The sequence below is a fragment of the Radiomyces spectabilis genome (genome assembly GCF_025331425.1).
Source record: "Radiomyces spectabilis strain NRRL 2753 chromosome Unknown BYT42scaffold_7, whole genome shotgun sequence".
Classification (NCBI taxonomy): domain Eukaryota; kingdom Fungi; phylum Mucoromycota; class Mucoromycetes; order Mucorales; family Radiomycetaceae; genus Radiomyces; species Radiomyces spectabilis.
Genome location: NW_026251932.1, coordinates 605085 through 631208, shown reverse-complemented (window position 1 = coordinate 631208; position 26124 = coordinate 605085). Strand labels below are relative to the sequence as shown.

Below are 26124 nucleotides of genomic sequence, written 5' to 3'. Positions count from 1 at the left end.
TTGGATAGTGTGATTTTTTGTCCTTTTTTATCTTCTCTTGTTCATATTATCTTCATCTTATCTGTCATCTTGTTGTTCCTTATTGCAAGATGTTGTATTCATATGAAAGCGCTTGGGCTGCGTATTGCTCCTTTTTCATCTTACTGAGTGTGGCACTGATCTGGCGGTGTCGATCCAATCTCTTGTTGTTACCTTTTATTGGCTTTTCGATCTTTGCCACCATCGGTTTAATTGTCGCCATCACTCGTCGCACATACGAGACGCACTGGATCGAACGCAGTCCGGTATTATATCAGTGGCCTGTACTATCGCTTTTGCTGTTCATCGGTATCATCGAATCCCAGCAAGTATTCTTCCGACATCTGGCCCTGGCTCTTTACAATCGTCAACGCTGGGGCAGTCTGTACGTGCGCGATCCAGAAAAGGCGGCGTTGTACGGTCGAAAACCCGGTTCAGCAAGACCCTGGACTTACTGGTTCAATCTGGTGTTCCTGACCATCTATACAGCGGTTGTCATTGTCAATCTGTGTCTTCAACTGGTCATTCTCAATAAGCGTGGATCGCTGGCTTCGGCGGTGTGCACCACCATCCTTGCCGGTTTAGCTTGTATCAATGCCATTCTTATTAGCTCCGGCAGCAGTCTTCGCGCTGCCCGCCACCTTCGCGTGTTACGAAAAAATCGTCAAGATCTACTGTTTCTGCGGGCCACTCCGATTCTGTTTACACTAGTTATGGCAGGCATTGCCGTCGAAGGCTGGTTATACGTATTTGATTTGGACGGAACCACCACCGGTGGATGGATAGCTCTGGAAACAATGATTGTTATCCTGACCATGATGCTCCTGGGGATGTGCCTGTATGTTCGTAAACTCCACAAATTAGGTCAGCAATACCCGATGATGGACCCCATGATGGAAAAACGAAACTCGAAACGATCCCTGAGACACCCGCAAACAGAAAAACAAATCACAACCATGATTTCACGCTTAAGCCAAGATGCGGCTGATCGCGTCACTCCACCTGCATCGCGTCTTCCACCCACCGCTCAATTTTAAAAGCTACTTTGTTTATAATTTTATTTACATGTAATCTGTGCTTCTTTTTATCGATGTATTTTTTTTTCTCATGCGCAGGCTTTTCAGAGTAAAACCACTCTGGTGTATCATGATTTATCGAATAGAATTTGGACAAAACAGTCTGCGCATATCGTCCACCCAAAAAAATAAAAAACAAATGATACCCAAGAATTTTTCGTCACAAATGTCTACCCTCCAAAACCTTTTGTGAATGTTCGGCTCTTGTTCCTTCGAAAAGCATCAAACTCGTCCATGGGTGGTCCTGATTCGAATGGTCGAGGTTCGTTGCCACGTTTCCCTTTCATGTAACCACTTTTATATCCTTCGGTATCTGTGGCAGAATGTTCGCTGGAGAATGTTCGACGTGGTGGCGGTGATCGAGAATGACGTCGATGATCATGGCGTGAATAAGGAGAGCTTGAACGTTTACGGGATTCATAGCCACGGTGACCGTATGATCGAGGAGGACTTCGGCTTCGGCTTCGGCTTCGGCTACGACTTCGTGATCGACTATTCAGCCAATGAATTATTACACAGCCAAATGACCAAGCCAGTAATTCACCGTTCGCCACTTTACCTGTCACGGCCGTGAAAACGATCTCGCCGATCCTCAAAATCTCGTCTGTGACGGCGTCCTGGGCTACGGCCGCGTTGGTAACGTTCGCGGCTACGACTACGGCTACGACTACGACTTTGGCTGCGGCTGCGGCTCCGACTTGTGCTTCTACTTCTGCTGTGACTCCAACTGCGACTGTGACGTTCTCTGCTTCGGCTTCGACTGTAACTTTTTGAGTACCGGTGAGATCGTCCCGAATCAGATCTGTAACGATGGGTATCGGCTCGAGTGTCGCGAGATCGATCGGTGGATTTTCGTCCATGAGCTGCATTGACTGTTGACCTGCGTGGAGCCGCCGCCTCAAATTTTTCGTAAAAAAAGTCCAGATACCCTTCCTCCCAACCGTTGCGATCTAGTTTAGAGTTTCGATCCTCGAGGAAAGCCGTGGTATCTTCATTCAGATCAAATCCCGAATAGAAGGAGGCCACGGCTTCGTTGAGCTCTTCAGTCACAGGAGCATAGATTGGCTGTCGAATGGCGTCTTGATCGATAGCCTTATAAGGATGACTTTCACCCTGTATTGGACCACGGTTAAATGTACAACGAATCTGTGGCGCTTTTGTTGTCAGACATCTACCTTGATGACCAGCATCATTAGACTGGCTGGTAATTGAAAATAGGGCTTATCAGGTACCGATGGCGGGTTGGGTGGCATAGGTGGCTGGATGGAAGGAGGAGCAGCGGTGGGCGGAATCGATGGATGGACTGCTCCAATGGGCTGAGCTACGGTTGGCATAGCCGCATGCATGCCGGTGGGTGGCAATGATTGCGCCGCTTGATAGACGCTCCTCGGAGGAGGTGGGATGAATAAAGATGTAAGAGGCAAAGCCACACTGTTCATAATACTGGCGATGATACCGTCATCATAGATATGCTTGTCGCCCCAAATCTTGATGACCTTTATGCAAGGAACCAATCAGACGTAATTTCACATCAGTTTACACGGTTTTTGATCAAATGACGGGACTGCCTCGAGATATAAGCAGCCAAGGGCAATCATCCCACCAGTGATGTCATGCGACGTTGCCAGCAAGGAAGCAGTGCTCGTGCATTTACCTTGATGACTTTGGCTTGTTGTTCCTCAGTGACGCTCGGCGCCTGATATGCCAACTTGAGCAATGGCATCACATGAGATATGATCACCTCTTTCATCCATGGTATTTGACGTCGTTCACTAAAAATCGAATCCTCATGGTTCATATTTCGTCTTTGACCGAGAAAAATTGATGCCTAGGGAATGCATTACCTGTGAAACAGAATATCGTTGATCAGGTACACCAAGTGAAGTCGATCCTTATACGTTGGTCGCGCCGTCGAAAGCACCACCATAAAATTTAAAACAGCCTCCAACTGATCAGGTTGACGACAGTTGCTGACAATCCAATTCTTTCCACTCTACATGGCCCGTTGAGCAGCCCGAAAAAAAAGCCTGGTTTTGACGAGAGATTCAAAAAGCTTACCTCGATATTGGACATGGAGCATTCACGAAAAAGAGCTTCAAGAATGTTGCACAGGTTGGTGGGCGCATCCGGTGCGGATCCACCGTCTTCAACTAGGATCCGATATAAAATGTGGAATGCGGCGGTTACGACGTCTTGCTGCTGGCCGACTGCTGAATAAAAAAAAAACACCAGAAAGGGCATAAATGTACCACATTAATCAGATGCCAACAAAAAGTAGAGCATCATGCAATAAGGGAGTCGGCCTGCTACTATACCTTGACGGTGATGGGCATCCATTGGCGGTCTGATCCTGCTTGTTGGCTGCCTGCTCCAGAACTGCACCTGCAAAATTCATTGTGGCTTCACAGTCACGGCCGATCAAAAAATTCTATGGTTTCCGCCCCATGAATGCTGTCCAGTTACAAGAGCCGATGAAATATTTTATACATGGTTTTTGACGATAAAAGGTAAATGATATGTGCATACATGTAGTTAAAATAACCCTCGGAACGCCAACTGCAACTGACGTTGTTCTGCTCACACGCTCCAAAACCAGCAACATTATACTACCATAGAATGGGTTAATCCAGTGGTTTGAGTATCTATCAGCGTGGTGGAAAATGAAAACAGTGGTGAAGACACTGTCACTCCAGATGACTTGATTCGATTGACAACCATGTGCGATCAAAATTTAGTCGGTGAATATGTCAACTCAAAAAGCGAAACTGGTTCGAAAGATGGGGTTTGAAGAACACGATGTTGTGTATGAACAATGTTTATTGTTGTTCTGCACGATTTATGAAATGAAAAGAGTGTATTACTGATTGGCCATTTGTTTCTTTTTGAATAAAAATACAAATTGAATTTCGATACTGCAGATAGTTCACTTTCGGTGGAATATGATATAAATGTCACCATTCGGGAGATGTGACTGATGGGATCCGAGGCTTACAGATAAGAGACAGAGAGAGAGAAATAAAATAAGAGAAAGGGGGAAATACAAATATCTTTCCTTGTTATTTTTCTTTTCTTTTGTTTCTTTTTTTTTTGCTTTTTCGTTTTTGCTGCGGGAAATCATCGCTTGCTTGCTTTCTTTTTTTTTTTTTTTTTTTTTTTTTTTTTTTTTTTTTTTGTTGGATATAAAGGGGCCCATAGCAGACCTTTCACCGCCACGCATGGCCAGTACGCCAAGGACTCCTTCCATACGTCCCACTTTCCCGCCAAGCCAGTCCTTCCCTGTATGGTGCACAAATCCGGATCGCATGACAACCAGTGCATAGAATATTACCGGTACCATGATCGCCCGTGCCCGTCGAAAGGAATGGCCGTAGCCATCCCTCGCCTATGTACAGGAAAGATCTTTTTCCAGTTAGATAATCGGGGAAAACTATATCTCATGGATCATTCATATTTACCTTTATCACGTTCGCAAAGGGATTCGCAGCGTATCATGGGTGGCCGCAAGCCCGCATGTTAGTGGACTATGCTGTATGTCGGGTACAGACGAAACTCGGCTCGGTGGGACATTGTACGGAAAGAACCTCGACGCCCTGGATCATACGCAACGGCTACCGGGTCTTTTACGCTATGGGCAAAGAAGCGTGTAAGAAATGGGGGGAAAGGGTTAGGGAACTTGCCTCTGTTTCGGATCCCATCAGTCACTGGGGGAAATTTTTGGCCGGATCGTCATCGGTCGCTTGTGTGACCGATTTGGCTGGCGAACTGTTGCCAGCCATTCGTTTTTTTTTCTGTGTGCCGGCTGGATATAAAAACCAAAAAACAAGAAAATAAGTAAGGAGATTCACATCAGCGTCATACTTTTTTTTGGGGTCCTTACCAGTTCAGCTTCGTGTGATAAACTTTATGCCAGCGCGTCGGCGACGCTGGAAAAGGAAATTTCCGATTTTTGGTGTGGGGGAGGGAAGGGGGTTCGTTTCGCCGTCGCAGAGTGTTGCTTGTGGTACGCCATACGGATGCCCCCTGAAAAAAAAATTAACCAAACAATGAGCAAATGGTGATTTCACCGGCTAGGCATCGATCGGCCTCCAATGCAAGTTTGTCAACTTACCCAAACAGAAGGGGAGACGTTGCTTAAACGCTTGTTTTGGAGGGGAGTGTCGGCTTGACACTCCCCTATGCGGTCGTTTACATGTGGCAGTTAGGATTCTGCCACATCTGCAGATACTATTGGCTGCTAAAGGAAGAAGATTAGCATAGGTAGAACGAATATAGTCATTTTTCATTACATGCTTACAATTTTGAGTATACGTCTCGGACGGCCCACGTAGCAGCCTTGCTGCGCGATTATTTTGCTCTTGCGCCTAAAGATCATGTAACGCATGGATTTCAGTGTTCTTCTTCAGTGTTTTGTAGAGCGGTATTCAACGAATTTACCTTTTGGGCTTCGACGTTTTCGACTTGGATGGACGTCGGCCTGGATGGATGTCTAGTCATCGACATCCATCCAGTCAATCAATTCGTCGGGATGGTCGACGTCCATCCAGTCGATCAACTCTTCTTCGGTGTCGATTTCCATCGGATCGTCAATTTCGTCGTCACCGATTTCTTCCTCCTGGACATCGACACCGAAGAAGGGGAACTCTTCATCCTGTTGCGGCTCTTGCTGTTCACCACTGCCATCGTCATCGTCATTGTCATTGTCATTGGCATTGGCATCCTCGTTGGCTCCGTTATTGCCTTCTTCGTAGTCATTTTGGTAGGGAAATTCTCCTAATTCTTCTTCTTCCTCATCTTCCTCATCTTCCTCATCTTCTTCTCCTTCATCATAAAAAAAGAAATGGCATTCTTCTCGTTCGCCTTGTTCTTCTTCTTCCTCGTCTTCTTGATAAACTCCTTCGTTTGCATCGTGAAACTCTTCAGCATCTTCGACATCTTCATAATCTTCTCTTGCATCATAGTATTCTTCTTCTTTTGCTTCTTGTTCATTAACACCTTCTTCATCTTTGTCACCTCCGTCGCTTTCTTCTTCTTCTTCTTCTTCATTCTCAAAGTTGTCTTCTTCGTTATGTTGGCTGAAGAGATAAATACCATACATGTTAGTGTTTAAACTATTTAGGCCCAAAAAATGCACGGCTTACCGGTTCTTCAAACTTTTCGCAGTGTTCACCATGGCTTGGACAGCATCAAGTTCTGCCAACACCTCCGGCATGCACTTTTGGAATTGGTAAGATTCCGGTCCATAAGCAGCAATCCATTGCACCTTTTGATGTAGGTGGGAAAACGCTTTTTCAGCTGCCTTGAGGGCGATTTGGAATTCAGTTTTTTCACTATTTGAAATGATTGCTTATTAGAAAAACATTGATTCAACCTGAAAAGGCACAAATAACTTACGAGTGAACAGTGAGATTTTGGAAAACTTGTTTGGCAAAGAATAAATTGAGCGATGATTGAAAAGAGAGAAGCGTTAATACAACCTATTGCACAAAACGTATCATGTTATTAATCATCACTTACGAGCAGAGAGGTCAGACATTGTAAGAATCAATAAAGATAAAGAGAAAAAGAAGGGTAATCGTCGCGTTTGGCTTTTTCATTATGATAACCAAAAAACGAGTCACCCATGATCCGGCAACAAAGAAAAACCTGTTTGCCCAAATTTGGACGATAATCGATTTCACAGCATGGACATCATCGTCTTCCCAACTGTTCTGTTACACAGAAGTCGGTGTTTTTGATCACGGGGTCATGCGTTTCTCCTTTGTGTAACGCTCGTTTACCGTCGCCTAAGCTTGCCCCGATTTGGGATACACTGCTTACGTTATCCTGAAACCTCATTTATGCTGGTATTTACCAAAAGGCGCGTCTAGCAAAATCAATTTTTCTAATGAGCTCCCGTTTCGATGTAAAAAGACGCGGAAAGTGGGAAACCATACATAATCAATGTCAAAGGGAACGACGATGGGAAAAAAGTAAAGTGTCAAGTTTCAAGAAGCTATGGAAATGCCGATCTCCCCACCAGTGCGCGAAATAAAGTTTGGATCGGTGGATGTGCCGACAAAAATAATATCAGTGGAATTACGTTACGCCGATGATACCATACTACACGGATGGATCCGATCCTCAGGTCCTCCCCCATTAAAGAGAATCTCTATGGCAGCATAAACAAAAGATTCATCCATGGTTTATTTACGAGGGATAAAACAACACTCCCGAATATCAGAAAAAACCACTGTAAAGCTGGAAATATTAAGCGTCATTCATGCGGTGGAACAAAAAATAAGGTCCGGAAAGTGGCGGTTTCCACAAAACATCTTTTTTTCTTCATATCGGACCTGAAGTTTATTTTACACATGGATCTGGATCCCAATCATTGCCATGCCTTCTTGAAACTTGACACTTTACTTTTTTCCCACCGTCGTTCCCCTTGACATCGATTATGTATGTTTCCCACTTTCCGCGTCTTTTTACATCGAGACGGGAGCTCATTAGAAAAATTGGTTTTGCTAGACGTGCCTTTTCCGGAAGTACCCATGAAACCGAATTCCCAAAATCAAAGAGGACGGTAACCAAATTTGGGTAATCCCAGGCGGTAAACGGAGGGAACGGGGCGTTCCCGCATGAAGCCGATGACGAATTCAATGGAATGAAAGAAAAAAAAAGAAATACAAGCAAAACTTATGCAAAAAAAAAAGTTTTTCAAACGACGATGAAAACGATCAAAATGATAAAACGAAAAAGGGCGTCGTTTTCCTTTTTTTTTTTTTTTTTTGCTCCTCTTCGACGTTTCTTCGCTTTTCTACTTTTACTACTCTCCAACGGCTCCTTTTGATCAACTTGACATCGAATCAGCTCGCTTTTCTACCTCTGCTACTCTACGACGGCTCCTTTTTGATTAACTACTAATGAATCATCTCGTTTTTCTATGATAGTTTCGGAGAATGATGGATGACAAGCAGTTCTTTTCTTCGCAGTAGTTTACGGTTACATTTGAAGGACTCACCAATGCTCCCTTTTTTTCTATTTTCTACAGAAGGTGAAATGGCAGTCTGAGACGGTGGACAAGGTAGGTTTGTGTTTTGACCGATGGTTTTTTTTTTTTTTTTCCGTTTCCCTTCGCCCCATTTTGTAGATGGTAAGTCCCTTTCCTACCCTTTCATACTCTCTCATACCCACTCTACCCTACCTTTCCCTTCCCTACTCTATCCTTATCCTTATCCTTTCTTTTCTATTCCCTTTCTTTTAGGCTTGTTTTATGTACTTTGACCAGCTGTCTAAAGGGTAAGTTTTTCTTTTTTTTTTTTTTTTCTTTTCGTCATATGCTGCTTGTCACCCATCATTCTCCGGTGCCGTCTGCTTCCTGACCTCACTATGGTGTCTCCCTCTGGATTTTCGTGGTTCGATATTAGTTTTCCTTGGTTGCCTGTTTGCTGGACATGTTCTTCGACTTAGTATTATCTTAGCTGTATTTTATAATGATTGTAAATTGATTGTAAAATAAATTTTTTCGTCACATCAAAGTGGTCCATTCAATCTATTTACGAAAAGCAACCTTTGGTTATTCATCAAACTAAACCTAGCTACACTGTTTTTCGCCGTTCCCAACTGCTCTGCGTCATTGAAATACAAGGAGTGATTCTCATAGATTAACTTGAAATTCCACTGCGTCCTTTCATAATGCCTCGCAACCATATCAAGCCCATCTTGAACTAAGTTATGCACACTGCCGAAATAATGAGAGTCTCAAAGAAACGGTTTCAATTACGGTTTCGCATATCTGAGTATTTGTCGTTGGTTTCTCATGAGTGGGTCCAACTTCGGCGACCTGGTTTGATTTACCAAATATACTATAAATTTTGGTTGATGTTGCAGAAACGGAACGACGCAGCCACCTGGCCCAGGATTGGCATGACAATAGAAAGCCCAAGTTACAGAAATCAGAGAAAATAATTATTTGTTTCCAGCATAATAATGCATTGAATACACTATGGCAAAGGTATCATCTGTATAGAATAGGGAGGGTGCTGCGCATAGTAAACAAGGATATGGAATACAACATGTGGGATCATCTACAAACTATACATTATTGCACACACTTGTCTAGATCACCTGGCGCTAGACTTTGTTGTTTTTTCTTTTTTTTTTTTTCCTATTTTTTTCTTCGTCTGTTCTTTTTGCAACTTATACGTATTTGAAACGTATTACGGTATGCAGCAGAAGCAAACCTTTATACAATGGCAGTGTCGGGACTAGTATATAAAAGGGCGAGGTTGGCGCACCGACGATGAAGCATGAAAGGCATCATCATCTTGCTCTTGTTCCTCAAAGTAAAGATTTTCGTTCTGGGTGCCTAATTTCGGGATTCGCAAATACGCATCGGTTCCCCAGCCGTCCATGGAAACCACATTGATCGCGCCACCCCAGTACTCTGCATAAACTCGACTCATCGGCAGTCCAATCCCCAGTTGTGCTTTCATATGATCATGCTCAGACATTTTAGCCTCCAGCTGCGCTACGTGACGAAAATTATCCAGCAAATCAGGTTTTCGTCCATACGACCACAAGTGTCGATGGGTTTCGTTCGACATGCCGCCGCCTTGATCGGAGATGCGGAAAAAGATGTCGCTGGGGTTCGAACAGATGGTGACTTGGATGGGCGGATAAGGTGGAGAGTGGGCCGATACAACGTGACGTAGAGAGTTGGAAAGAATTTGGTAGAGGATATATTCGATGTGATCGGCAACGTAAGTAAATCGAGTGTCTTTGGGATTCCCATTGATGTGAACTTCTGGTAACACCCAGGTGTGATTTTTCGATGCGATTTGGCGTGCATGAGCCTGGACCCATGCTGTGCATTTGTTGACGGTGTCATGTGCAGAGCAGCTGCTGAAGATGGTGGTGCGTCGATTGGGTCGTTCCTGTGACAGGGAAAATCCATTGGAGGGTTGATGGGCGGTATGAGGGACGTATTCAGAAAGGACGAGATGCTGTTCTGCTAAGACGCGCCGCGATATGCGAGATCGCAATGTACCATTCATGAACCGATCAATCCGTTCGGAGCTCATATGTTGTTGGCATTCAGATATTCCCAACGCTAAGCGCGGAATCGCTACAAGATGCGCTTCAAGTGATTCGCTGAGAATAGCACAAAAGGCATCATTTTCCTGCATGGTTGTAATGGGTCGTACTTTTCGAAACCGCTCAAACGCTCGCCAATACAAGTCGTAAATATGTTGGATGTGAGGATTGGTGCCGACAATAAAAGGAAGTTTCTGAAATTCTCGGATGCGATGGGAAAGCCGTATCGGCAGTTCGGTTCTGACGTAATTGGCGGATTTGAGAACCCTGTCTTCATTTTTATGTCGCTCGTAAAACACCAATTGGCGAAGTGTAATGGGTGTGGTCTTTTGTTGCACGAATTGATCAAGAATCTTGTTCATGTAAAAGTGAGGCCCGGTACCTTGTACGGGAGGTTTCTCTTCGATAGCTCTAGCAACGTGGCCGAACCGGCGCACCAACCGAGGTACATTAGTAATGGTGAATGGTCTTGAACCCATCGTCATGGTGAGTCAGTCAGTGTTCAGTGCAAAACCGCTTTTTTTTCGTTCTCCTGAGAAAAAGGAATAGGAAAAAGGATGAGATGCGGAGAGAAAATTCAAAGAGCGATCTTTTTCATCCTCCAAAAGATCATCGTGGCGGAGTATGCTAAGATGGTCAGAGGTCAGACCAGTGTGGTTGGTTCCTTGTGATCTTCACGACGAGTTACTTGCCGAAGGCACAGACCAAATTCTGGGAATTTGAACTTCACCAAACAAATACTAAACGTAAAAATTCGGTCTAGACTAGCCGGGTGCTTGTTATCGATAACCGAAATTGGATAGACATGTTTTGAACAGATGACTGAGATCCGGAGGCATTTTTGTGTAGTTTAATGATGGGATTTGCACGTTCATGTGCAACTCTCGGCCATAAAAATCATGTCTCATCACTAGCTAGTTCTCCAATAAAGTACCTCTTATATTTTAACTTTTTTTTTCCCAATCGCATCATCCATGGTGACCACATACTCAAACGACATAAGCAGTGTCACGTTGTTTTCTCTTTTGACAGTATTTTCTGTTGGTTGGATCTATTCATGTTTTGATGACACTGTAATGAATGACTTTCAGCTTTTCTTTCAATATTTTATGACATGACATTTTAGTCATTCCGTTGCTTAGAGCATAATGCAGAATTTTTAAAAAAAAATTGTCAGCTCACTCTCTGACGTTATGTGACACCAAGTGAACTAATATTTTGGATCATTGTTCCTGCAACATTTCGCAGCATCAACAAACATCGGAGAACATTTTTGGGTTTCAGCCCCATTCACCACCGTCAAAGAATTCGTGGCCAAAAAAGAATAAAAGCCAGTTATGGGAACAGTACATAGATTCCAGTACCGGCGTCTTCTTTTCAAGCTGTTGGCTGAAGCATGCCTCATATACTGTTGACATTTTATTTTCCTTCTCTGTCTTTTCGTGTATGATAAGAAAATGACTCCTCGCATTGATGTGCATATTTGTCGACACTAGATCATGTTGTTGAAACGCTCAGAGAACTCGGTCCATATGTCCTCAAGTCACAGCTGTGGTGAGGTTTACAAATCCGTATATGGTGGAAAATGATGATGGGTTGTTGCCAGAGTGACGAAATTCGACGTTTGATGCTATTGTCAGTGTGAAAACTCCGACGAGCTCATAAACTCTTATCCAGCTTTGTTTTAAGTGATCAAAAAAGAGAGAAGACCAAAGGACAAAGACATACAAAGAAAACAAGATGGATGCATTAGACAAGCCACACTTACTCTTCTTTTGTTTTTACTTACAAAAAAACTGTTGTCACCGCATTGCTGGAGCCGCCACCGCACACCGCCAAGGCGTGGGCTTTGTTCATCAGTTATCTAAACTACACAGTAGAATTACACAAAGCGAGTGAGTGATTCGGCATAACATTCAAAAAAGAAAGGCCACTTGAGCTATTTGTGGAGGTTCAGTCGTTTTGATATCACATTTGTAGTCATCATGAGTATACGTACAGGATAGTTGATTTGAGCAATGTTGATAAGAATAAGCAATGAAAAAATATATCGCGATAGATGGATGTTTTTGCGCATGAAAAAAGAAAATAGATGTGCGATGAAGAGGCAAAAAAATGGATGGAAGATGCGTCGTCTTTATAGACATGAAAAAACAGGCGATCCCTCGTAATGTAGCTAAAACCTTTATTCTCCAATAATGAAGCAGGAAAAAGACGCCATGTGTCTTTTCTCATTGCCTCACGTCATATTTATCCTTTGATAAGAGAGTGGGGCCTCATCGCATGAAATAGCTGCATGAAGTAGGTCTCAGATACTGTTAGAGAGAGATTTTTATTCTCAAGTGTTCATATATCGGCTGATGGGATACACAGGTGCACATAACTTTGGTACAGACGTAATGCGTGGCTCGTTAAACTATATTTCAACTTGTATTATACACTTTATTGAAAATAGAAGTCATCCTAATGAAGATGGCCTCTTCTTTTTGATGAACAAAGTCGTCAGTTTCAGCGCATTTTCCCTCCAGGATTACGCAGGCCAAGGTAATATGACGAGAATCCCACACTCCCCTCCAATAAAGGTTCAAGTCATGCTTTTTGCTTCCTTGCAATTTATTTGACTATCATTTCTTTATTTTCCGAGAAAAATGAACTGAAAGATGAAAAAGACATTAGGGAAGTCAACAAAATTTATCGGGATTACAAAAAAATTTGTCAGGGCGCTGTAAAGGTTTAGCTTTGGTACAGAATGGCGTCATGCTCATCAGAGACAAAGAAGATGAATATGTGAAAGGACATATTGACATATTGACTGAAAAAAAAGAAACACGATAAAGCTGACGACATAAGATGGGGCTGAATAGCTTCCACTTGTATTTTTCATTATTAAGCAGAAAGCAAAGGTAATATGTTGCTGTGAATTAATGGTGACAGCGGACACCCAAGCTGTCATTCAATAAACCAAACAAACGAAACACCTATTTGTATAGCATCCCTGTCCCAAAACAGCCTACGCCTTCCTTTTTTTTAACTCACTAATATTCACTCATGTCTTCTAGTAAGCATTGTCTTGCAAAAACTCCATATACTTGACCACAATCACTGACCATGCACTTGCACAGATTTACGAATTGCCTGTGTTGTAAGTAACCTGATTCGCAACAAGAGTCAAGCTCCTCAAGTTCCCTAATCACTTTCGCTCAGATGGTCGGTTTACCGGCTCGAGGCAAAACTTACATCTCTCAAAAAGGTACGCTTGACGTGATATTGAGAAAATCTTTGAAAAAAAATTATTTATCTGGGGGAAATGATTTGTCAGTGTGTCGTTATTTGACTTGGCTTGGGATCAAAACCAAGGTGTTCAATGTGGGAAATTATCGTCGTCAACTGCATGGTGCGCATCTTCCTCATACTTTTTTTGATCCACATAACGCTGTGGGTGAACAACAACGACGAGAAGCTGCCGCGGCCGCTTTGGAGGATATGATCCGTTGGTTTGATGAGGAACAGGGGATTGTAGCGATTTACGATGCCACCAACAGCACCCAGAAACGAAGAAGATGGTTGAAAGAGAGATTAGCCAAAGAAGACATTCAAGTTCTCTTTATCGAATCGATCTGCCAGGATGAAGCCTTGATCCTCGCCAATATCAAGGAAGTCAAACTCTCCTCCCCAGATTATGCAAATACCGATCCCGATGAAGCTGCCCAAGATTTCCGTGCGCGCATCGAGCATTACAAGGAACGTTACGAAACAATCACAGAACAAGAACTCACTTACATCAAGCTCATCAATGTCGGCAGTCAGAATATCATTAATATGATCCAAGGGTACCTGGAATCGCGCATAGTGTACTACCTAATGAATCTTCACATCGCGCCACGAAAGATCTATTTCAGTCGGGTAGGTGTCACACAATCAGCATGAAACGGGAACGCCTGATGTACTTATTCGTGACGGTAGCACGGTGAATCACAATACAATGTTGCTGGCAAAATTGGTGGTGATTCGTACTTGTCACCACGCGGAAAACTATATGCTCAGAAACTGCCTGGACTGATCAATGCCAATCTGGCAGATCAGCCTCTCACGGTTTGGACGTCAACAATGAAACGGACCATAGAAACAAGCGAGCTATTGGATTATCCAAAATTACAGTGGAAAGCTTTAGACGAGCTTGATGCTGGTGTGTGTGATGGCATGACCTACGAAGAAATCGAGGTAAATCCGAACCGTAGATCTACTGGGGGGGTTTTTTTTTTCTCATCGCTATTCATGTATGGTTGACAGCAAGAATATCCGGAAGATTATGCCAATCGGGACGAGGATAAGTTTAATTACCGGTACCGTGGTGGCGAGGTAAAAGAAAATACCATGTCGATAAAGGGACGATAGGGAACATCCGGCTCATAGAGTATACCCTTTAGTCTTATCGGGATGTTGTATTACGATTGGAACCTGTGATCATGGAACTGGAACGGCACGAGAACATTTTGATCATTGGACATCAAGCTATTCTACGATGCATCTATGCGTATTTCATGAACTACAGCCACGAGGAATTGCCCTATATCAAGATCCCGCTACATACCGTGATTGAGTTAACCCCTAAAGCGTACGGATGTGAAGAAAAACGCTATAAAGGTAAAATTGATCGAAATTCTCGTCTTGCAAGTCAAAGGGATATTCATGGGAAGGAAATGAATAGTGGATATTGATGCGGTTGATACGCACCGTCCGAGACCCAGTCGCGCGGATTCGATACGCAAACAAGCGGCCAAGGCAAACGTTGGGAAATCCGAAGGATTACACCTTGGCAAATTGCCTGCAGGTGCGAGTGGTGAAATTGTGAGAGACCCAATGAGTCCTATCGTACCCATCAGCCCACAGTTATTTCCCAAAGGAGGCACTCCTACCAAAGATAGAAAACGAAGTGCTTCCTCTTCTGGCACAACCAATCACTCTGAAGCTGAAATGACAACGTTAAATCTGCCCAAATAAAGCCTCTTGCAATATTTAAGTTAATAACCATGGTGACTGATAATTTCCACACTAGATTAAGAATTTGGATAATGTGAAACGCAACAGTTGATGGCAGAGAATTTTAAGAACGACATTGTAAATACTATACGTTCGCAATGATATTTTCCACATTGATCACAATACCCACATGTGGTGCAGAATACATGCCCTCACGCTACTGAGCAAAGTACCAGTAATTTTTGGGGATAACGGTAATGGAGAGTTGTTGCTTTCCAAACTTGAGAAGGAACAAAAAAAAAGGCAACGTCACTGCTCCGATTGCACCAAATTTGGGCAATCTTCCATCTTTAGCCAAATTTTTGCTGCTTCACTTTCATACTCTCTAATCCACACCAAACCATGGCAGCAGACGAAGAAAACACTTCTTTGGTAAATACGACAAAGAAGGAAAGAAATTGCACAGATATTAAGATGCTTTTCGTGTCTTTCAGCGCACCGATGAACAAGGATTGTTCGGTGACAGCAGTGGTGACGAAGAAATGTCTGATCTTGAAGGAGATCAAGGTAACAGCATTAACGACGATTTTATGGAGTACAGTCGCATTGAGCCATTTTTCAATAGTCTCCGATGTCGATCAAAACGAGATGCCCGAACAGGAAGAAGGACTGGAGGAGGATAGCGCCGAAGCGTCCCAGTTGAACGAACCATCAGCAGCAGACACTGCGGCCCACACTGCTGCACCAAAATTACCTTCGTTCAAAAAACGTACTCGCAACATATCCAAAGAAGAAAGTGACCGATTGGAAGAATTAAAGCGTGAATTACGAGAAAAGAAACAGAATGGAGGTAGAGATGTCGAGGAGCCGGAAGAAGAAGAAGAAGTGGATCCCCAACAAGGTATATAGTAGACGCAATGCTGCAATAATCTGACAATGGATGCCAGTCAACTGAATTTTTTTTTCTCTTTTGAATTCTTTGCCATTAGCATTACGAGACGAGATTGATCGCGAGTTCGCCAAAGCCTTGGCAAGTGGCAAAAAGAAGAGAAAGAAAGTAGACGAGGAAGATCTGGAACGTAGCATGGACGAAGAATTGTCCAATCTCCGTGAACAGATGAAAATTGCTGCAGAGGAAGACGCTATTGCGAACGGGAAGAGAAAACCGGCTGTGGCTAAATTGAAACTGCTTCAAGAAGTCGTTGGCATGTTAACAAAGTAGGTGTGAGATAAAGCAGAGACGAAACAGTCATCAGTGACTCAAGGCTACTTGATGAATAGCAAACATTGGCAGGACAGCATTTTGGACAATCAGCTGTTGGATGCCATCCGATTATGGTTGGAACCCTTGCCCGACCGCTCCTTACCAAGTTTGGACATCCAAACTGAGATGCTGGATATTTTGGACAAGGTAAACATGGATTATTACCGTGATAGATGTACGAATACTTATCTGTGATACAGTTACCTATTGCCTCTGACCATCTTCGTGAAAGCGGTGTTGGCAAAATCGTCTACTTTTATACCAAATCTCCTCGCATTGAAACCCCAGTGAAGCGAAAGGCGGATCAGCTGGTAGCAAAGTGGAGCCGTTTGGTGATCAAGCGTAGCGAAAACTATCGAGAACGACGACACGAACTGCGAGAGTATCGACAAGAGGACGCGTAAGTAGTGGCCAACGAGAGAAATCCATCATACTTCTGTTGCTTATTAAAAAACCTTGCTATAGTGGTTATCGACGCAAGAAGTTCCGATCTCAACAAGCGCCTGACGAAGAGTAAGTTTATATATGAATGCCACTCCCTACTTGCTGGTTGACATGAACATGGGAAATAGGGATGAAAAGAGAATGCATGTTCGAATTCCGCAAGCGGTGGCTGCCGATTATGATATTGTACCTCAGAGCACGGTTCGAATTGACAAAGTGAAAGCCAAGGTAGGAATGCATGGATTCGTCTGCGTTTTTTTTTTTTTTTCACTGCATTTTACTGACTAAGATGGATGGTTTTTACAGAATGATTCAACTTTCAGACGATTAAAGAATACAATGCGATCCATGAAGACCGGTCCCAAACGTACTACTCCCAAGGTGTCCATTGAAGGCAAAGGCATGGGTATCTAATGTAAATAATCCAAAACAATAAAAGCAAATTACCTTGATTATTGATTGTACGTACGGGGTATCCTACGCTATACTGTCTCAGTCTTAGAGAAGAGCAGCACATAATGAAGAGAACTATAGAGGGTAATTTGCTTTTTTGGCGATCCTGCCTTGAAGTATTTGCTTTTTTTTATGATTCAAGGCGTGAATCATTTGGTTCTTTGATGGGGCAAGGTTGAGGGGCATCGTGTACTCGAGCTTCTGGATAGATCGTGATATATTTGTATACGTACTGGTATTTGTTCATTTGCATCGAGTGTAGAATCACAGTCCACTGTTGATCGAAGAAGACTTCTTTACGTATTGTATTTGACCAAAAAAAGACCCCAATTGTATGGCGGACCATGCGAAAGCAGAACTTTATTTTCACAGAGAAACATTGCATCGTATTCGTCCCCATATTCGCCACTGCAGATAAAATTAGTCTAGTATATTGACTTGCGCAAGATGTTTCGAACGTGCTTCATTGTGCCGAGGCAGATTGGGGTTTTTGTAATGCATTCTAAAGTTCGCGTCATGGTTCTGGAATCCTGACACAAAGAAAGAAAGAAAGCAGGATCGGAGCCATTTCCGTGCAGCTATGGAAGCAATGTAAGGTTGGATACGGAAACACGCAACGTGGCACAACTCTAATTTTGTGCACGTTTGGGCATGACGGAAGATTATGCCGGTCCAATCATAAAAGGAAGTGTGGAAACCATCCAGAATATATAAAAATCAAACTCCATCATCGCCACCTCGTGCACTTGGCTTTTCAGCTTTTCATTATTATCATGAGTAAGTCGCTTTTCACCGAGAGAAAAAAACAAAACGAAACGGATAATAACGCACGCCCTTGTTACCAGGTGACGATATCCATTACGGTTCCCGACCTGAAGACGAGATTCGCTACGGGTGAGTTATGACAATGTGTCTTTTGCGCTATCCATCGGATATTGATTGTTACGCAGCGACCACATCTCTCTGAAGCATAACATGACGGGAAGATACCTCACTTCGGGTGAAAACACCTATGAATCCGGTAGCGGACAGCAAGTTGTAAGTGGTTCTACGACTAGTGTTTGATAAGTTGTCAAGGCAATAACCAAAAAATCAATATTACCACTCAGGTGTTTGCTGGTGGCTGGAATCCTATTCTTGAGGCCACTTGGATCGTTATTCCTCCTCTTGAATCTAGTAAAGACTCTGGCGAGAATATCTACTTTGGCGACGTCATTCGGTTGAAGCATGTGCCTAGTCGCTGCAACCTTCACTCGCATGAGGGATTTGAAAGCCCTGTTACCGGGCAACAAGAAGTGACCTGTTTTGGTAACGATTACGAAAGTGACCCAAACGATCACTGGCGCGTGGAGAAATGGGAATACGAAGAAGATGATGAAGGCGACGACGTAAGTTTGCTGTGACAAAACAGAACAAGGACCAGTGAAGTGTCTGTCCTAATGTAGACATAATAGGTATGGCGTGTCGGCAATTCCTTTATTTTGCGGCATGTCGAAACAGGAGCCAAATTGTAAGTAACCGCCCAAAGTAGTTGCGCTGACAAGGAAATCAGTATCGCTTACGTCTATTGATCATAAACAGGCACAGCCATGAGGAGAGTTTGGATGAGGATAGCAATGAAGTCACTGGTTATCAAGACGAAGTGGATGAAAATGACAGATGGCGTGTGCTCTTTGAAGAAGCCGAATAAATTACATAAAATACCACACAGTAGAACAGACGCTCACAATATACCAATAAAACAAAGGATGCAGTTTTATCCACCTTTGCCACCGAAAGGCTCGATTTTAAGCAGTGATGATCGCTTATACATTAGAGACTTCATTGTAATTCCTGACAATTGACTACAGGGCAGGAATGCCTCGGTTTCTATTGACATACGGTAATCAAAGTGACTAGAAAGCAGTGACAATGGGCACCCAATATCAACGGGATGGTCCTCATTGTGACGGAAATTTCTGAAATGAGGCATCCCGAATAGATCAAACGCAAGCGTTCGTACTTTGGACAATAAGAAAAATAAATATACTTTACATAATGACTAATTAGATACATACAAGTGTGGTAATTTTATTCTACAAAGCATGTCTCTCGTCACTGGAAAGAAAAAATCACTAGTTTCTACATTATGCATCGTCCGCATCTGACACATCCATATCGGAAACGTCCATATCATCTTCTTCTACAGTGGTATTTGTCGTTGGATGGGATTCGGTAGGAGGTGGTGCTGGATTGTCAGTTTGTGGCGCCGATTCTGACGGTAGCACTGGTGCTGGCGGCTGAACTGATGCTAGGTTTGTCGATTGACTATCATATGCGGAATAAGGATAGTAATAATATGGATTTTCACTGTAACTGCCTGCTTCTTGATAGGGATAGGGATAAGGACAGGGATATGGATATGGATACGGATACGGATACGGATAGGCAGCCTGTTGATAATCTACTGACGAAGAAGGAGGAACGGATGAGGAAGTATGAGGTACTGGTTGTTGCGGATAGGACGCATATGCATGTTCATTCTGATGGGAAATCAGGTGTGATGATCCATCAGTTATGACCTGATCCAAACGGGACGTATCCAAGAATTGCAGTCCCGGGTAATCAACAAGTTGCACCCTTTCTGAAGAAGATAACGGAGGACGTGCCAAGGACCTCGCTGAGGGCTCTGTTTCCGTGTTGAGATCTCTGGAAGTAGCAGCCTGATCGGAAGCCTCATCTGTTACTGCCTGTTTACCATCGTATATTTTTAGCAGAGGATCTTTATCGCCATTCTTTTCTTCTAAAATCCACTTTTCCAGGGTGGTTTTCCCTTTATACTGTTCGTTGGCTAATTACAAAAAACCGAAAAAACGGCAATGAGCCTTTCATATCCTGTTTCTCGCATTCCCAAGTATCTTACCAGCACGAATATCAGGGGAACCCCAGTAGCCTGGTGGATAACCATGTATCCGCATTCTCGAATAGTAAGGCGGTTCGTCATCATCAAAATACATGTCTAGCGCATCCTTTAGACGTTGCGACAAGTGCCCCGGGGCTGCAGATGCCACCTCATTTCGTAGCTGTAATTCCACAAAAAATCGTCCTGTCGGCGGAGCGGCTTGTATATCTTTTCGCATAGCTTGGATTCGCTTCTCATTACGTGGTTCCGGGCATTCGCTCAGCTTGTGGCCTGGCTGTCCGCAATTCCAGCAGACAGGGCCCGAAACACTGTTTCCATACCAAAAAAAATTGTTTAAACACCAGAATTCACCTTTGATAAGACAATCGGCCGATGAACTCACCTTGCTTCACTCGTGCGTTTGACCAATCCAAGAGGTTCCGCATTCTCAATCCCATAATCCGGTACCCACAGGCCAGGCTTGTCCGCATTGGCTTCTTCCCCGGCTTTTGTGTCAAAGTAGAATTTGCCGTCCTCAAAAATGACAGGTTTTACCAGTTGCTGCTGAGCTTTCTGTGGGCTCTTCACATGTTCTATTGTCCATTTACAACCAACGTGTGAGCTCCATGCTATGGTGATTACGTTAATAATGGAGGATAATGTTACCGTTAGTCGAACTGTCATTGTTATTTTCTTCAGTAAAAGGGACCTTGGGCGTGGAAGGAGAGGTGGATGTATCGTGTAGTGAGGCACCGTACGCGTCGGTTTCTCGGCGTTGATTAGGGTCACGATAGCGCACTCTGTGACCATCGTTGCTTAGTTCGAGATGAGCCGGGTTTTCTCTTTGAAGACAATACTGAATATAGTCCAATGGGAACGGATTAAGAACAGACACCATGCTGCGTAAAAGGTTCAGCGGCATGTACCCGTTCGGTGCATTGGTTACCGCTCGTTCAAGAAATGAGTCGCCATAGTCATATGGGTGAAGCAGCACTTGCTCAATCTTGTCCACGACTTCTCGTCTTTGAAGCGATGATCTGGACATGAACCATGCCCAATTTTTCAAATTCTGCATCCCCGTATGAAGCATGACCAATGGAACTCCGAAAAGGAACTGTTAACCATCACCGAAATCTGAATTCCAGCTGCTTCAATCTCTTGTGTGGAAGCCGTTGCGGTAACCTTTATATTTTTAAAGCTTTGAAGAAACTATGGAATAAGTCAAAATACTGTATTGTAGGAAACTCGATCCTATACTATTTCCACAGAAACACAAGCGTAAAACATCGATACGTTCCATTAACCGTCTGAATAGACTTTCATCCGCCCCTGATGTTCTCTAATTTCTGAAATTCACTGTGCATGGATGTGAATCCTCTCTAAATAGTGAATCTTTAGACCTTTCACAATGTGCCCTGAGTTTATTGGGGCTGATCTCCATCTTTTAGACAATAAATTTGAACACCCGCTATTAAAAAGCTTGTAAGCTGCTTCATATCCCTTCGATTCCCCGAGTGACAATTTTTTTCTCTTTTTCGCTTTGTCAGTATATTAGGCCAATCAGAGTTGCTTGGACGGTATTCAACATTGGTGAATTGAAGCAAAACAGCAGCTATACTGTGTCTTTTTTGTTGGGTTCAATTTCTTTATTGTTGTCATCGCGATCGCTTCGAATGCTCTATCCCTTGTCACAATGACGTCTGATAACCTAAGGTACCGCCGGTACATGATCGTCATCACAACATTTTACTGAAACATGGGTCACGATAGAAAGGAACCACTGCTGAACGTCGCTGATGTTGGTGGAGAAACTCTGATGCAAGCACAAGAGCATCAACCCGATGTGTGGAAACAGTTGTTGTGGAGTAAGTAATGTCAGAGTATGTGTCAGTGGTGATCATTGTTGATTAACTGACTTGCCGGGTGATGAAAGGCAACAGAACCGTGGTTGCTGCTTCCAGTGCAGCAGTAACATCCGTCCTTGCAGGATTTCCGGTAAGCGCTTGATCGTCCTGTCGTTTCTGCGCAATCACTCAATCTCGCTTTACAGTTTGACTCGGTAAAAACGAGAATGCAAACTCATCATTATGACTCGATTCTCGATTGCGTTCGGAAAACATATCAAGAAGAAGGGGCTCGAGGGTTTTTTCGGGGTATGCTGTTGTCAATGGCTTATCAAGTGGATGTGATGGTGGAAACTGACCGAGGATGATCTCTCCCAGGTATGATTCCACCGCTTGTCACCGTGAGCATCATCAAATCGGTATCGTTCTCGGTGTATGAAGGAACAAAGCAAAAGCTAAAGAGCCACGGTTTACATGGTGATACTTTGCCGTCACTTATTGGTTTGGCGACACTGAGTGGAGCAGCCAGTGGAGCCTTCACAGCAATGCTAAGTTGTCCCTTGGAACTCGTAAAAATCCAACGCCAGCTGGAGCAAGTCATGCTTGCTAGCAGATTAGCTTCTGGTCAACCCGTGGAATCGTCCAGCTGGAATGCAGCCAAACAAATCGTTCGTCGCAAAGGTGTCTTTGGACTCTGGAGTGGACTCGGATGTCATTCAGGTAAGGTCGAAAAAAGTCTCAAATTTCAACGAAAATACCAAAACTGAAAATTTACATCATGGCATACTCTATTGCTTTTAGTGCGTGACACAATTGGCACCTCGATCTATTTCGGTGGCTATGAAACTGCCAAGCGATTATTGACCAGTCCAGAATCCAGCCCAGGACCTTTGACCCACTTTATGGCAGGTGGCTTCTGTGGCATCCTCAGCTGGCTGATCGTTTTCCCGTTTGATGTTTGCAAGAGCATCATGCAGAAAGATGTCATGATGACCCACCCGAAATACAACAGTGCACGCGAATGTGCAACAGCTCTTCTTCGTCATGGGGGTGTGCGTGGCCTTTATCGTGGACTCTCGGTGACTTTAATACGGGCTTTTCCCATCCATTCACTTAATTTTCTGGTCTATGAGCAGGTCCTTAGATTGATCCCCTCCTCCCCCACACACTAAAACTGTAGATTTTTTATACCAAAAATAGAGAATAAAATGCATCCTTTGAAACACAATATATTATTGACACGGCTTGGCTAGATCGCCTCACATCTTTATTCCTTATTAACGCTCTTGGTTGCTATACATAGATTATATAATTTTTGCAACTACATTATGATGATGATGATTATTTACAAATAAGAGCTATGCGAAAGTTCGTATCGTCCGTCTTAAAAGTCGAAACCACCGCCCATATCGTCAAAGCCGCCGCCCATGTCATCGTAGCCGCCGCCGCCCATATCACCGCCGTCGCCATAGTAGTTATTTACGACATCCGGATTGTGGTCGAATAAGGCGTCGCCAATCATATAGCCTGCTAAACCGCCGCCTACACCTGCTAATGCTGCGCCGCCCATGCCCATACCACCGCGACCGGGACCACCAAGGCCACCAAAGCGACTGCCTGCGGCGCCCATCATGGGTTGTTGCATGTAAGCCTGTTGTTGAGGTATGTATTGCTGTTGGGGATAATATGGTTGTTGTTGCTGTTGTTGAGGATAACCACGGTATGAACTGCTTTCTCCACCACCGAGCGGTTTGTCATGTGGATGTTCCCATTGGCGGTGAGCGGTGGGCGTGTATACGTAGAACCAGCGGTTGGTGGAAGGATCCAGCTGGCTAATCCATCCTGAAGGTAGTGGTCGACTATCCGGGTTGGAAGGTTTCGGTGGTGAGGGAGGAGCGTAAGACTGTGGAGCCGGACTACCCGTACTTTGTGAATAAGGAGGAGGGCCTTCTTGGAAAGAAGCAGGTCTAGGTGATTTCTTTTTGGAAAATAATCCCATCTTTCTTTTGTTTTTTTTTGACTTTTTTATGCTATGACGAAAGAGAAGAAGATGGTTAGTTTTTTTTTTTTCACTGCTGCTGTCTTATACCAAATGAACGTATGACCTTTTCCTTTTCTGTTCTGATTTTGGGGAAATTTCACTGGCCGCAAACGAATGACAAAATGCGAATGTGACTTTGCACAGAAATTCTCGTCTCGTTGGTCATGTTCCAGAGACCATTTGCGTGGTTGTTAACGCCTCCGGCTTTCTCCACGTTTTCCACCCTAATCATGCTGTCCACCCATGTGCGATACTCTATTACAGCTACAGTGAAAAACGATAAATGGAACTACTAATGAAAAAAATGTTGAGAAAAATAAAAGCTTGGAGAAGGATGAGTTCATGCTCCGCTGTTGTGTGGGACTCGATGGAAGTTCTGCTTAGAAATGCAAGAAAAAATAGCTGACCAAAGAGATCACTGCATGATGTATGCTGTCAGTGGGTGGACCTTTGTATTTTCATCTACACAGCATCCTCATCATTTGTCCGCTATGTAAAGTCCAAACAATGGGTATAGATTATGGAATTTGGCTTGGCAGACGATGTCATTTTTTTTCTTGGCATTGTGGTATTTTCGATCAGACACACAATGCGCTTATGGAAACATCCAACGTCCAAACGTCCACTGACAAGCCATTGATCAGCTTGATTTCCGCGGCACTGACCGGTCAGTGCCGTGATGATGGGTGAGGTTATTGATGAACCTATTTATTGGCGACACCGGCGAACAGTCTTTGCTTGCAACTTGTCATGGGAATAAGGGATTTTTTTCATTTTCCATTCTAACCGAGTCGCTGGTTCACGAAGTTTTTAATGCGACACGTGAATGAAGAAGTTATTGGTGCGCTACAACCGTTTTTCGTGTTCTTCTTTAGGCTTATGTCGCGCGATCAAGTATACAACTACGTCCAACCTTAGAATGTGTTCTCTATACTTGCTATCGTTAAACGAAATACATTAGCAGAGAGTTTCAATGCTTGCTTGAGAAGACCAAGTTGAAAATGTGCAAGGCTGAAAATAAATTGCATCTCCGCCATGACAGCCAGGCAAGCGAGTGAAATGTTTTTTGTGCTGTCACCCGGCTTGACTTCAAAAATCCAAAGTCGCGCGGCATACAGCGCTAACCCAAGTTTTTCGTGTTGCAAAACTAAAAGTAGTCAACATGGGCAAGGGCAAAAAGAAGAAAACCACCAAATCCAAGTCCGTGCCACCTTCCAAGGGTAATCCTATTGGCTCCGTGGACGCTCCCTCTACACTCCATTCCACCACTTCCAACCACCTTGACCAGAAACCCAACGTGCAAGTCAGCAATGCTTTCGATATTCTTGACGATTCCCCCAACGATTCACCCAACGATTCCTCCGTAGAAAGCGAAGATCAAAGTGTACGTTGATGTGTTTGGAAATTGAAAGATTCAAGCTAATCATGTCCTTTACAAATAGATCGCCTCGAACGATGCTTCCGTCTCCACTCAGGTACGTCCCATTCTTGCTCTTCTGCCGCCATAAATTCAATTAACCCTTTCTCCATTCCTGTTAGGAGGAGAAGACTGGCATTGTCTCTAAAGACAACGCTAATGACTCAAAGAACGACGAGAATGAGCCAGAGTCGTGTCCAGAAACCGAAGCATCACCAGCCACAGTAGATCCGCCCGTAGATCCCTCACAATCGACTGAATCTTCTAAACTTGCCAGCGACAAGCAAGAAAACGATGCCGATTCTGTGACAGGTCCTTCCATCAACGCTGAATCGACCAAAGAAAGCGAGATAGCTGATACACAACCGTCCCAACAAAAGTCTTCACCGACAAAAGTGGACTCCAAAGAACCAGCCGAAGCTTCCAAAGCAAATAAGACGAGCAATGAAGCTGATACGATTAATGTGACCGACTACCCGAAAGTAGACGACACAGTAAAGGCGCAAACGGAACCCATTTATACTGACGCGTCGAACCCTTTGACAAAGGAAGTTTACCCCGAGGAAACAGCAACCATTGACGACAAGAATGTATCTGAGGCATCGAAGTCCGAGGAATCAGAAAACATAGA

General features: G+C 43.7%; 11 protein-coding genes across 11 annotated transcripts; 5 read left to right on the top strand and 6 right to left on the bottom strand.

Moving 5' to 3' along the window:
* Nucleotides 1-89: 89 nt before the first annotated feature.
* BYT42DRAFT_546277 (uncharacterized protein) lies at nucleotides 90-1055 on the top strand (the record flags this gene model as incomplete). Its single annotated transcript, XM_051565873.1, has 1 exon — nucleotides 90-1055. One exon carries the CDS (start codon nucleotides 90-92, stop codon nucleotides 1053-1055), a length of 966 nt encoding a protein of 321 aa, XP_051422936.1.
* A 104-nt stretch (nucleotides 1056-1159) lies between these two features.
* On the bottom strand, nucleotides 1160-3217 carry BYT42DRAFT_350537 (uncharacterized protein). The gene is made up of 5 exons (XM_051563183.1): nucleotides 2939-3217; nucleotides 2749-2866; nucleotides 2270-2590; nucleotides 1654-2207; nucleotides 1160-1586 (listed from the first exon to the last, which is right to left on the bottom strand). The coding sequence occupies exons 1-5, from the start codon at nucleotides 3019-3021 to the stop codon at nucleotides 1265-1267; spliced, it is 1398 nt and encodes a 465-aa protein (XP_051422935.1). The 5' UTR covers nucleotides 3022-3217; the 3' UTR covers nucleotides 1160-1264.
* A 2363-nt stretch (nucleotides 3218-5580) lies between these two features.
* On the bottom strand, nucleotides 5581-6627 carry BYT42DRAFT_614281 (uncharacterized protein; the record flags this gene model as incomplete). The annotated part of the gene is made up of 4 exons (XM_051571835.1): nucleotides 5581-6166; nucleotides 6233-6421; nucleotides 6486-6510; nucleotides 6609-6627. The coding sequence occupies 4 exons, from the start codon at nucleotides 6625-6627 to the stop codon at nucleotides 5581-5583; spliced, it is 819 nt and encodes a 272-aa protein (XP_051422934.1).
* Nucleotides 6628-8986: 2359 nt separating this feature from the next.
* BYT42DRAFT_570965 (branched-chain alpha-ketoacid dehydrogenase) lies at nucleotides 8987-11083 on the bottom strand. The gene has a single exon (XM_051568443.1). It carries the CDS (start codon nucleotides 10652-10654, stop codon nucleotides 9341-9343), a length of 1314 nt encoding a protein of 437 aa, XP_051422933.1. The 5' UTR covers nucleotides 10655-11083; the 3' UTR covers nucleotides 8987-9340.
* A 24-nt stretch (nucleotides 11084-11107) lies between these two features.
* BYT42DRAFT_570964 (uncharacterized protein) lies at nucleotides 11108-11942 on the bottom strand. Its single transcript, XM_051568442.1, has one exon. It carries the CDS (start codon nucleotides 11638-11640, stop codon nucleotides 11380-11382), a length of 261 nt encoding a protein of 86 aa, XP_051422932.1. The 5' UTR covers nucleotides 11641-11942; the 3' UTR covers nucleotides 11108-11379.
* Nucleotides 11943-13062: 1120 nt separating this feature from the next.
* BYT42DRAFT_350218 (6-phosphofructo-2-kinase-domain-containing protein) lies at nucleotides 13063-15461 on the top strand. Its single transcript, XM_051563181.1, has 8 exons — nucleotides 13063-13227; nucleotides 13292-13311; nucleotides 13374-13419; nucleotides 13489-14072; nucleotides 14133-14390; nucleotides 14460-14528; nucleotides 14597-14813; nucleotides 14878-15461. Exons 1-8 carry the CDS (start codon nucleotides 13218-13220, stop codon nucleotides 15168-15170), a joined length of 1497 nt encoding a protein of 498 aa, XP_051422931.1. The 5' UTR covers nucleotides 13063-13217; the 3' UTR covers nucleotides 15171-15461.
* A 1-nt stretch (nucleotide 15462) lies between these two features.
* Nucleotides 15463-17356, top strand: BYT42DRAFT_350360 (uncharacterized protein). Its single transcript, XM_051563182.1, has 9 exons — nucleotides 15463-15581; nucleotides 15644-15716; nucleotides 15775-16050; nucleotides 16139-16367; nucleotides 16431-16560; nucleotides 16614-16813; nucleotides 16879-16926; nucleotides 16986-17085; nucleotides 17164-17356. The coding sequence occupies exons 1-9, from the start codon at nucleotides 15552-15554 to the stop codon at nucleotides 17269-17271; spliced, it is 1194 nt and encodes a 397-aa protein (XP_051422930.1). The 5' UTR covers nucleotides 15463-15551; the 3' UTR covers nucleotides 17272-17356.
* Nucleotides 17357-18036: 680 nt separating this feature from the next.
* On the top strand, nucleotides 18037-19092 carry BYT42DRAFT_350206 (MIR motif-containing protein). Its single transcript, XM_051563180.1, has 6 exons — nucleotides 18037-18087; nucleotides 18156-18204; nucleotides 18261-18348; nucleotides 18420-18698; nucleotides 18765-18820; nucleotides 18898-19092. Exons 1-6 carry the CDS (start codon nucleotides 18084-18086, stop codon nucleotides 18998-19000), a joined length of 579 nt encoding a protein of 192 aa, XP_051422929.1. The 5' UTR covers nucleotides 18037-18083; the 3' UTR covers nucleotides 19001-19092.
* Nucleotides 19093-19315: 223 nt separating this feature from the next.
* Nucleotides 19316-21239, bottom strand: BYT42DRAFT_570933 (uncharacterized protein). The gene is made up of 3 exons (XM_051568441.1): nucleotides 20595-21239; nucleotides 20213-20520; nucleotides 19316-20140 (listed from the first exon to the last, which is right to left on the bottom strand). The coding sequence occupies exons 1-3, from the start codon at nucleotides 20999-21001 to the stop codon at nucleotides 19437-19439; spliced, it is 1419 nt and encodes a 472-aa protein (XP_051422928.1). The 5' UTR covers nucleotides 21002-21239; the 3' UTR covers nucleotides 19316-19436.
* A 447-nt stretch (nucleotides 21240-21686) lies between these two features.
* On the top strand, nucleotides 21687-23263 carry BYT42DRAFT_570926 (mitochondrial carrier domain-containing protein). The gene is made up of 6 exons (XM_051568440.1): nucleotides 21687-21904; nucleotides 21962-22056; nucleotides 22125-22186; nucleotides 22242-22344; nucleotides 22414-22755; nucleotides 22837-23263. Exons 1-6 carry the CDS (start codon nucleotides 21885-21887, stop codon nucleotides 23205-23207), a joined length of 993 nt encoding a protein of 330 aa, XP_051422927.1. The 5' UTR covers nucleotides 21687-21884; the 3' UTR covers nucleotides 23208-23263.
* Nucleotides 23248-24176, bottom strand: BYT42DRAFT_570922 (uncharacterized protein). The gene has a single exon (XM_051568439.1). The coding sequence runs from the start codon at nucleotides 24032-24034 to the stop codon at nucleotides 23420-23422; it is 615 nt and encodes a 204-aa protein (XP_051422926.1). The 5' UTR covers nucleotides 24035-24176; the 3' UTR covers nucleotides 23248-23419.
* Between the last annotated feature and the right edge of the window lie 1948 nt (nucleotides 24177-26124).